The following is an 11989-nucleotide window of genomic DNA, read 5'->3' as shown; positions in this document are numbered from 1 at the left end:
GCTCGCATAGCAGGAACATGTAAACGGCTCTGGTCGGTGAAATGTGGAATGATTGGGCTTTTCACTTAAAGGCAGGGCAGAGGACCTCCCTCATCCCCTCCTCTCAACTCCTTCCCAATCCCCTCTTCAAGTTCCATCCCAGTGAACAGCATCAGGGAGAGGAGGGACAGAGGGAGGAACATTGGCATGATCCCTGCCTCTCTACCCCTCTCCCTGTCTCTCTTTCTCTCTCGCGCTCTCTCTCGCTCTCTCTTGCTTTGCCCACTTCAATGGGCCCGGCGCCAGGCTTGATGTGGCTCTGAGAGTTACAAATTGCAGAGCTGTTAAGCAGAAGCATATGGCTTCTTTCAGAAGGAGAGGGACCTTTTCTGAGACACTTGAGGAAGACAAGATGACAAGATAAATATAAAGGTTTCTAGTCAGGAAGGATGGCCTGTATGTCTTCTGAAATCCGGACAGGCGGACAATAGTGACCATTTGGGCTAAAGGGGTGGTAGTGGTGGTGGTGGGCTTGGAGGGGTTAGCAGGGGATGACTGGAGCTGTATCCTAGTTTAACATATGTTTTGGTGACCCTAGTGGACTCCAGCAGTAGACAACACCAGCGGTACCACAGTTACAGTGCGTTCTCTTTTCTACTTGCCGCTGAGTTGAGTGCAGCCATAAACATATGCTGGGCTTATCCCCTCTCTCAGCTCTCTTTTATTCCTCTCCTCAGCCCTCTAATTCTCTCTCTCTCTCTCTCTCTCTCTCTCTCTCTCTCTCGGTTTTCATCATTCACTCTCTTTGACTGTTTTCGGTCAGTGGAGCGAGGCCGACAATTTACTGCCCATAAAATAAATAGCCCAGGCTAATTAAGATCCCTGGATTGAAAAACCAGTGTGTGTGTGTGTGTGTGTGAGAGATGTGAAAGGCGGTGGAAGACCACAAGCAACCTGTTTTCTCCCAATTATACATTGCTCTGCTCTGCTGACTGCACCGCTGATGAGAGCCAGTGCTGCACTCCAGGTTCATCACAGAGAGTCTGTGTGTCTATGCATGTGTGTCTATGCATGTGTGCATGTGTGTGTGTGTGTGTGTGTGTGTGTGTGTGTGTGTATGTACCCTGTTTCCCATCTGACCTTGACCCCTCATTTACCCCTGACCCCTCATTTACCTATGAACCCATTCTCTGAAGCTGCCCTATAACCTCAAGTCTAGTACTGTACACACAGTATTCCTCCAATCAGACTCATTAAGATGCACGGCATTCCTTGCATTCCAGCGCTATCTCAACATCTGCGTATCATCATTAAGTTTATATGTGTTAGCCAACACAAATCTGCTGATGCTATCTGGCTAATACCACCCCGGTGTTGATACGCTTACCTAATCACCGAGCTGGCTGCTCTCTAAACCAAAGGATGGAGACTTATAATCCGTTCCAAATGGCACCCTATTCCCTATGTAGTGCACTACTTTTGAGCGGCACCCTATGGGCCCTGGAGAAAAGGTAGTGCACTAAATATGGAATCGGGCACAATTTGGGACACATCCTTAATTGTTTGATTTATTAGAATTCCCATTAGCCGACGCCAATGGCGACAGCTAATCTTACTGGGGTCCGACACATAACTTTGGTTTAATTGATCTCAAAGCCGCCACCTTGGCGGCAACCGGCTCTGCTGTAGTCAAAACACAGCGCTGGTTTCAAAGCTAAACAAGCTTCTGCTGCCTGGCTGCCACAGAAGAACCGGCCCAGTCTGACTGCACAACCATGATGCCAGCTCTACAGGGGATGGTCCTGGAGCAAAACATCCCAGTTTGCAGCATCCTGGGTAGTCTCCAGTAGCCTCCAATATTACATATTTTCCTGTCGGTGAAAACACATCTGTATATCAATAGTACATATTTCTCCATATCTCAACGCCCTGCGTTCAGCACTTCTTCCCCCATCCCTCATAGCCCAGGGGCCCTAACACGGCTCATTTCTAATCAGTCCCTTTAATGGATGAGACTGGGAAACACCTCCTCAGAGGAATGTGGTGTGCACAATTGAACTGCTTCATCAACATGGGAATGCTGCACTTCACTGAAGTGTGGGGAGATGTGTGTGAGGCAGCTGGCGTGTGGGCGCATTTACATCAGATCAAAGGGACACACACGCACGCACGGATACACACACATACCCCCCCTTCCACACACATACTCTACCCCTACACACACACACTTCAGAGATTAAAAAGAGGGCCCTGTCAGGGCTTCCATCTTCTCTGAGTGTCTGGGTCATCTCATAAACTAGCTGAGGGTTAATTAATCAGAGTGGCGTCTGCTCTCTGTTGCACCTGTCTGTGTCCTCCTCCCTCCTTCTCTCCCAGTCACTATAATGGAAATCCTTTCCCTAGCCATCCATAAACACAGGAAGCCAAGGCAACAACAGGAAGCTCTGCCTCTTGTTGTGTGATCTTCAGATAAGGAGGAAGAACATCCCCTGAGAGTATTGTTGAGGAAGGAACTTCTCAGGGTTTTCGACGACAGCTGAATATATGAATATGAATTTACCTTATCAGAAGCAGGAAGAGGAGAAAGCACTTCCTTCATTCAGGTCCTTTAAACCATTGGTGACTCACTTTCTCCACTTAACCATGATGATGTGGTGTCACAAACAGAGAAATACATTCAGTTGCTACAGATGGTTTATGGAGAATATTTGTGTTTGTATTTATTAACGATCCCCATTAGCTCCAGCAGCATTAAGGCAGTTATATACACATGGGGAAAAGTATTCCTCTGCTTGTGTGGAGACATATTGTTTAGCATATGTAATACCTTGATGCATTAAGCAGCAGGACTAAATGACAAACAAACCACGAAATGAGGAGAAACATCCTCTTTATGCTAATTAGACTCATGATTAGCTGTCTCGGTCTCATGTATATCATCCCTCTTCTCCGAAGTGATGTCCCGAGCTGTGTGTTTGGTGTGTGTGTGAGTGTGATGAGATTTTGTGATCGTGTGTGTGTTTCATACACACTCGGTCTCCTCTCACCTGTTTTGAAGACCTCATAGCGGATGGAGAAGCCTGCTCCATGGGTCTCGTAGTCGGACACAAACTTGATGTAGAGCTGGTTCCCAGAAGACACCACGGGTGACGGGGCGATCTTCCCACAGTACTTCCCCACCAGCTGACCATTCTCATCCACGCCATCACGCACCTCCACATAGTCATACCTGGAAAAAGAAGAATCTGTCAGTCACATGTTGTATTGGGTAGGTATTATACACACACACACACACACACGAGAAGTTGGAAATGATGGAACAACAACCAAGTTTATGTTTTGATTGCTGCTCGTCCCTAATGCAGAGATATCACGCTGCAGTAGTAATGAGATCTACAGGATAAACCCAGAAACAGGTGGGCAGGTTCATATTCCCTCCACGTGGCACAGCTCCACGTTGTTAGATAATGCAGACACTGCAGAGATTCTATAACAATGACTCCCAGCTGTACTAAGTCTAGGTTTACATAACGCTGTTCTGGTGGAGCTGAGAGTGTGTGTTAGGGCTGGTTCTGCCACTGAATAGCTGTCTTCTCCCTGGTAAAGAGCCAGATGCCTAAAGAGAGAAGTGTGTGTGGGATTATATTTGTTTCTGTGTTGTGTGTATGCAATAAATCCACTGGAGGTTGGGCTGGTGTATGTGTGTTTGTTTCTGTGGTGTGTTTGTGTGTGTGTGTATTTTGAGTATATGTCAGTGATCGTATTATACTCCTCGGAGGTACAGTGAGACCACCAGACACAGGTGGAAATGCAATCAGGCGGCAGCCACATTGGGATTGCAGATCATGCACACACACACACACACACACACGCACGCTCCACAGCCTACTCAAATGGAATTTCAGACCCAGGGCTATTGATGTGAGGAATTGGCTAATTGAGTCAGCACGAAGCTTTAAGACCAGGGAGGAAAGCGCCTTCAGAATACGAATGGGTAGCAACGTAGCAACGGGAGCCATGCGTGTATGCATGTGCTGTAGAGATGAATACTCCATGCTTTGTTTTCATTGTGATTGACAGGCAGAGTACAGTAAGGGGAGCTGTGTGGGGTCAGGTTACCATGGTATTTAATCACCCATAATGCCCATTCCCAATGAATTCAGCTCAGTGGGGCACTTATCTAATGTATCCCTGCTCAAACCTCATGACCTGTTGTCTTCTCCCTCCTATCCTCCTTCTCATTACTGTCAACCACTAAAAACACATAACCTAGACCCAGCTACTTAGTGCATCCGTACACACACTGCTAGCTGGCGCAACTTGCACGCACTCAACTATGCTAAAATATGTGCCTCCTAGGCATACTGTAGAAGGGGTCTGCATTCTTAGTTTGGCTACACCCTGATCCCCAAATTACTGTCAATACACTTTCACTTTAACAGTTACTGCATATGGTATTTACACAATATTTGATTTAGGCTACACTGTGAGTGATGGGTTGGGATAGGGGGCTACACCTCGGGTGGAAGGAGACAAGTATCCACATGATCCACCCTCCACCCCAATCAAATGGTTTCTTTCACCTGCCTTGAATTATACTTAAATGGGGTATTTGTGACATTTTAAGGAAGGCACCACCCGGCGACACAGGAGAGGGGAGCACACAGTGGATCATTAGAAAGTGGTTATATCTACTGTAAATCATATATTTCTGTGGTGTGGTGTACAATTTGTTCAGTATCCCCTTCTGTAACAGATTCTCTGTGAGGTAATATTGGTCTCTCTCCTCTCTCTGCAGGCTGAATCGGCCCTGTCCATTCCACAACTCACAGCACAGACGGCATCAATCTTCTGCAGCACTGTTCTGTTGTGTTCTATAATTCACCTCTCTTACTCTGGTACATCATCGGCTGCCTCAGAAGACCTCATAAAGACGTCGCAGTGGGAGAGAGGATGTAGTTGGAGGGATGGAGAGACAGAGGAGTCGAATGAACGAGGGAATGAATGAGGGAATGGAGGGAAACGAGCCCTGGGGCGTTCTGTCTGCTTACTAGGAAAAAGAACAAGAGTTCTTCATTGCTTCAACAATGTCTGGCCCTGGGCCTGCTGTTAGCTGGGTGGTTGTGTTTCAACAGGTCCACGGTGGTTCTGTGACCTAGCCCAGGCTGTTGTCATCTGGAAGGCATTATAGGATCGTTTGCAAGGCTGGACAACACAAAGCCTCAGAACAACTTTCGATTGCCAGCCATATTAAAACCTTTTACTGCAGTGGGCTAAATCAGGTTGGTAGTCTTAAACAAATATACTTTCAAACAAAAGTATACACCTCACACACATGGTTATGGGCTTAAAAAAAAGAAGACACCTGTACCATGTCAGATATAGAGTTGAAATGTTGAGTTTGCATCCCAATATTAGACTTTATATACACATCAAAGAAGACTGAAATATAACAAAACCGTTAGACATAGAAACACCGGATTTTCGGCGTGTGTGTGTGTGTTTGGGAGACCTCTGAAGTGAGGGAGGTCTGTTAACAACAACCATAATGTCTGACCCAAAGACCCAGGACAGGCAGATGCCCTTAGAAGGGAATACCGTTCTCATCCAAACACAATAGTGGTGGCCTACTTTTTAAGCCTGGACAGTCCTCCTGCTGCTCTCCATTCATCATTTAATTTAACAACTCTCCTCAGGCTCCACAAAGTTAAATTTGGACCCCCACAGAGACAGTATAATAATTTGTTATGTTGCATGTTGTCATCGTTGTTTTCCCTTATAGACAATAGGATCTGAGCCATGCCCCAGCTATAACCTTCATTCATCTGTCTGCTCCACTCCAGCCTGGATGTACCTCCCACAAAGCTAATAGTGAAAATGGTCTGCCAATCCAGAGGGGAAATTAAAAGCAAAAAGGGATGAATCTAATTCTCCCCGACCGTCGCTTCAGCGCCTCCAAATGTATTACCCTGCCTTCTTACAGCGGGGAGCGAGAGAAAGCAATCCTGCTGTGTCAAACGGGAACATTAGCCCACCTCACACAGCCCAAGAGGAGGCGATGAACCACAGGCTAACAATATAACACAGTTTTAACTGCCTTGAGCTTTCCATTTTAGAAATGATTGTCTCTCTAGCTCGATATAAAAGCATATGATATGGGATATGATACTGGTTAATAAGGAATAATGTTATAAAGCGCTGTTAAAGCTTGATACAATAGGTTACAGTTCCTTAAATCAGGCCCATTTATAAACATAAGTCCATGACCTAGTAGAAAGCTATAAAACTGTGGTATAACTGTGTCAAAACAAATTGTCAAAGATTACATTCCAAATGGCAGCCTATTCCCTATATAGTGCACTACTTTTGACCAGGGCACATGGGGCATTAGGGAATAGGGTGCCATTTAGGACGCAAACCAAGTCTGTTCTCTTGTGTTTCTCTTTCTAGACCTGTCGCTAGGGCTAATAATCACACCAAAAACATGTCACCTCCAAACATTTCAAAACAACTCTCAGGACTAAACAAACTAAAGTGGTCCAAACAACAGAACTGATCTGGGACAGCTCAGTTCAGTGAGGCCTATAGGCTACGTCCTAAATGGCACCCTTTTCCCTATATACAGTGGGGGAAAAAAGTATTTGAATTTATTTGCAAATTATGGTGGAAAATAAGTATTTGGTCACCTACAAAAAAGCAAGATTTCTGGCTCTCACAGACCTGTAACTTCTTCTTTAAGAGGCTCATCTGTCCTCCACTCGTTACCTGTATTAATGGCACCTGTTTGAACTTGTTATCAGTATAAAAGACACCTGTCCAAATCCTCAAACAGTCACACTCCAAACTCCACTATGGCCAAGACCAAAGAGCTGTCAAAGGACACCAGAAACAAAATTGTAGACCTGCACCAGGCTGGGAAGACTGAATCTGCAATAGGTAAGCAGCTTGGTTTGAAGAAATCAACTGTGGGAGCAATTATTAGGAAATGGAAGACATAAAAGACCACTGATAATCTCCCTCGATCTGGGGCTCCACGCAAGATCTCACCCCATGGGGTCAAAATGATCACAAGAACGGTGAGCAAAAATCCCAGAACCACACGGGGGGACCTAGTGAATGACCTGCAGAGAGCTGGGACCAAAGTAACAAAGCCTACCATCAGTAACACAGTACGCCGCCAGGGACTCAAATCCTGCAGTGCCAGACGTGTCCCCTGCTTAAGCCAGTACATGTCCAGGCCCGTCTGAAGTTTGCTAGAGTGCATTTGGATGATCCAGAAGAGGATTGGGAGAATGTCATATGGTCAGATGAAACCAAAATAGAACTTTTTTGGTAAAAACTCAACTCGTCGTGTTTGGAGGACAAAGAATGCTGAGTTGCATCCAAAGAACACCATACCTACTGTGAAGCATGGGGGTGGAAACATCATGCTTTGGGGCTGTTCTTCTGCAAAGGGACCAGGACGACTGATCCGTGTAAAGGAAAGAATGAATGGGGCCATGTATCGTGAGATTTTGGGTGAAAACCTCCTTCCATCAGCAAGGGCATTGAATATGAAACGTGGCTGGGTCTTTCAGCATGACAATGATCCCAAACACACCGCCCGGGCAACGAAGGAGTGGCTTCGTAAGAAGCATTTCAAGATCCTGGAGTGGCCTAGCCAGTCTCCAGATCTCAACCCCATAGAAAATCTTTGGAGGGAGTTGAAAGTCCGTGTTGCCCAGCGACAGCCCCAAAACATCACTGCTCTAGAGGAGATCTGCATGGAGGAATGAGCCAAAATACCAGCAACAGTGTGTGAAAACCTTGTGAAGACTTACAGAAAACGTTTGACCTGTGTCATTGCCAACAAAGGGTATATAACAAAGTATTGAGAAACTTTTGTTATTGACCAAATACTTATTTTCCACCATAATTTGCAAATAAATTCATAAAAAATCCTACAATGTGATTTTCTGGATTTTTTTTCCTCATTTTGTCTGTCATAGTTGACGTGTACCTATGATGAAAATTACAGGCCTCTCTCATCTTTTTAAGTGGGAGAACTTGCACAATTGGTGGCTGACTAAATACTTTTTTTCCCCCACTGTAGTGCCCCTATATCGTGCACTAGTACCCTATGGGCCCTGGTCAAATGTAGTACATAGGGTGCGATTTTAGATGCCGCCTCAGAGAGTTCTAGATGGGATTTACAGGAAAAGCCTGTAGTCAGCTGTCAAAAGAATCTGCGTTCTGAGATCTGAAATCCTGCTGAAGTGCTAGCGAGACGTCAGGGCTAACAAACTGTCGCTCAGGACTGGAGCATAACATCATTACCGTTTGTACAAGGAGGTCGCCGGCCGAGACAAGTTTATCTCCATCCTTCTTTTTCCGAGCCTGTTATTTGAACAGTGAGAGACAGAACAACAACAACAAAAATCCAGAAAAACACATGTCAAAAATGTTATAAATTGATTTGCATTTTAATGAGGGAAATAAGTATTTGACCCCTCTGCAAAACATGACTTAGTACTTGGTGGCAAAACCCTTGTTGGCAATCACAGAGGTCAGACGTTTCTTGTAGTTGGCCACCAGGTTTGCACACATCTCAGGAGGGATTTTGTCCCACTCCTCTTTGCAGATCTTCTCCAAGTCATTAAGGTTTCGAGCCTGACGTTTGGCAACTCGAACCTTCAGCTCCCTCCACAGATTTTCTATGGGATTAAGGTCTGGAGACTGGCTAGGCCACTCCAGGACCTTAATGTGCTTCTTCTTGAGCCACTCCTTTGTTGCCTTGGCCGTGTGTTTTGGGTAATTGTCATGCTGGAATACCCATCCACGACCCATTTTCAATGCCCTGGCTGAGGGAAGGAGATTCTCACCCAAGATTTGATGGTACATGGCCCGGTCCATCGTCCCTTTGATGCGGTGAAGTTGTCCTGTCCCCTTTGCAGAAAAAGACCCCCAAAGCATAATGTTTCCACCTCCATGTTTGACGGTGGGGATGGTGTTCTTGGGGTCATAGGCAGCATTCCTCCTCCTCCAAACATGGTGAGTTGAGTTGATGCCAAAAGAGCTCGATTTTGGTCTCATCTGACCACAACACGTTCACCCAGTTCTTCTCTGAATCATTCAGATGTTCATTGGCAAACTTCAGACGGGCATGTATATGTGCTTTCTTGAGCAGGGGGACCTTGCGGGCGCTGCAGGATTTCAGTCCTTCACGGCGTAGTGTGTTACCAATTGTTTTCTTGGTGACTATCGTCCCAGCTGCCTTGAGATCATTGACAAGATCCTCCCGTGTAGTTCTGGGCTGATTCCTCACCGTTCTCATGATCATTGCAACTCCACGAGGTGAGATCATGCATGGAGCCCCAGGCCGAGGGAGATTGACAGTTATTTTGTGTTTCGTCCATTTGTGAATAATCGCACCAACTGTTGTCACCTTCTCTTGGCGATGGTCTTGTAGCCCATTCCAGCCTTGGGTAGGTCTACAATCTTGTCCCTGACATCCTTGGAGAGCTCTTTGGTCTTGGCCATGGTGGAGAGTTTGGAATCTGATAGATTGATTGCTTCTGTGGACAGGTGTCTTTTATACAGATAACAAACTGAGATTAGGAGCACTCCCTTTAAGAGTGTGCTCCTAATCTCAGCTCGTTACCTGTATAAAAGACACCTGGGAGCCAGAAATCTTTCTGATTGAGAGGTGGTCAAATACTTATTTCCCTCATTAAAATGCAAATCAATTTATAACATTTTTGACATGCGTTTTTCTGGATTTTTTTGTTGTTATTCTGTCTCTCACTGTTCAAATAAACCTACCATTAAAATTATAGACTGATAACGTACAAAATCAGCAGGGGTTCAAATACTTTTTTCCCTCACTGTACCTCACCAAGTCAGATGGACTGTGCTTACAGCTTTCCTCCAGCATGTGACATTCATTAAACCACAACTATAATAATAGTCTCACCCAACCTCTTCCCCCCTCTCCTCTCCTCCTCAGGTATGTAATTAACTAACTGTCAGTTGCTGAGTCTGACAGACAAGGAAGGAACAGGGTGGGCAGCAACATACTTTACATTTAAACGTCAGACTCCGACTCAGTCCTGAAATAAAACACACGCTAATAGAGTTATTAACTTTGTGATTTCAGACTGCCGAGCGGCTATGGTAGGAAAGACCCACAGTTCACTGAGCTGAAATGGAAACTTGGACGGGAGATGTCAAGGGTGTCTCAAGCAATCAGTGGCTTTTTATAGCTTCTTACTCCAACAGTCCTGCATTGAGCCAACGGGAGAGAGTTAGGAGAGATTAGTGCCTAACCAAGTTCCCTTAGAACCAGTGTGTGTCTGTGAGTGAGGGTGTATGTGTGTGCGTATGTGTGAGTGTGTGTGTGTGGGGGGACCCACCCAGTGGTGGAAGCCACATTCTGAAGAATGATTAGAACAGAAGTGTTTAGAAGTGGGCTAAGGAGGGGAGACAGGAGGAGAGCTTCTCCTTTGGGCCTTATACCATGCCACATGGCTGGATAAGATCCTCCACACCCAAAGTCATCCACAGCTGCATCCATCAAAGCTTTTGCGTGTCACTCGTTCTGGCAAGCTTGGATCAGCCCAGCCCAGCTCATTGCAAAGCCCAGCCAATATCATATTTTTAGATGTGACTGGTTGGTTTTGATTTTTGCGGCTGCTTTGGCAATTATCATTATCAATGATGGATATATCATTATCATATCATTATCATTGATGAATGACATTGTTGAGAGATCCTGCATACGTTCTACCCAACAATCAGTTTAATGAATTTGGGTATTTAGACCCAATTATTGCATCTCACACTCATAATAGAACACAACACTCCTTTATTAGGAAATATGAGAGAGAGAGAGAGCAGACAGAATGTGGAGAGAACTTAGTTAGCCTTAGGGGGTTGCTGTCTGCTAAAGTTGGCGTTGGCTCACGCTGCAGTGGAAGAGGAAGGTATGAGGGGGAGGGGGAGGGGGAGGGGGGGGGGGAGGGGGAGAGCTAGAGGGATAGAACCAACCACAAAAGCCTCTACTGTTAGCGAAGGCCTCTAAACCTCATGTCCTTGTCGCACATGCGAGGGTTTGTGCTGTTTGCTGTTTTAGCCTCCCGTAAACTACAAGGTATGTTCAGCTTACAAGCTTTCTCCCTAGGCCCTACAGAAAGCCCTGAGGACCGAAACAGATCAGTAGCATATTTCTGTACCATAACTGCTGTTATAACATGAGCTCACAAGACCATTACACACACAAACCATAAGCCATGACAAGTAAGTCACAATAACGTGATTATAGATGGTTTGCTGTAAGACTGGTCATAAATAAAGCTAATATGAACTCTAGTTGGACTGTGGAGCGAGATTTAAAGGAAAACTCCACCCAAAAACGATCGTTTGGTATTTGTTTCATTAGCCCATTGTTGATATAGTCCCAAAATATTTTGCATGTCAGCAATCAAGTTTTCAAGATATATAACTTTCAAAATAAAGAAATACAGCTGGTATGATGCATTTTTTAAAGGAATTATCCTTTAACAGTGATCAATAACTGTGACTTGCCTCAAGTGCTGAATGACATTCTGATATATAGTGGTACATACATTTTAAAGTGTGACTGAATGAGGTGCATACAACCGTCAGAGAAACAGTTAATCTCATGACATACAGACACATACATGTCCTTCAAGGATATATTAGAGACATTATGACCAGTTGTTCCATTAGTCATAAATCAATCTTTGGATACACTTGAACCTAAACTTGATCTAATTGCTTAATGTGTAGAGCTCTTTTTGGAGACACGCTCAAAGGCTAGCTAAATGCCAACAAACAGAAAACGTATATTCCTTCTCACCATGGAATCTATTACCTTTCACTGTCAATTCATGGGGTTAAACACTTAATGGAAGCAATACTTGTAGTAGTGATGTGAGAAAGTGTTAAAGTGCTGGTATTTTGCCCTCATTACGATCCCTTCATTTTCCATAAAACATCTTGTTATCATGAA

The 11989-nt window shown here is 44.9% G+C and overlaps 1 protein-coding gene across 3 annotated transcripts in view; it reads right to left on the bottom strand.

Annotated features, from left to right (window-relative positions):
* Positions 1-11989, bottom strand: part of LOC121549482 (neuropilin-1a) — an 80636-nt gene that overhangs the window by 52725 nt on the left and 15922 nt on the right. For all 3 annotated transcript variants that reach the window (XM_045210508.1, XM_045210509.1, XM_045210510.1), the window contains exon 4: positions 3027-3208. In XM_045210508.1, the coding sequence (XP_045066443.1) occupies positions 3027-3208 (182 nt within the window). The remainder of the gene's footprint in view (positions 1-3026; positions 3209-11989) is intronic.

The sequence above is a fragment of the Coregonus clupeaformis genome, chromosome 34, assembly GCF_020615455.1.
Source record: "Coregonus clupeaformis isolate EN_2021a chromosome 34, ASM2061545v1, whole genome shotgun sequence".
Taxonomy (NCBI): Eukaryota; Metazoa; Chordata; class Actinopteri; order Salmoniformes; family Salmonidae; genus Coregonus; species Coregonus clupeaformis.
This window is presented reverse-complemented; position numbering and strand designations above follow the sequence as displayed.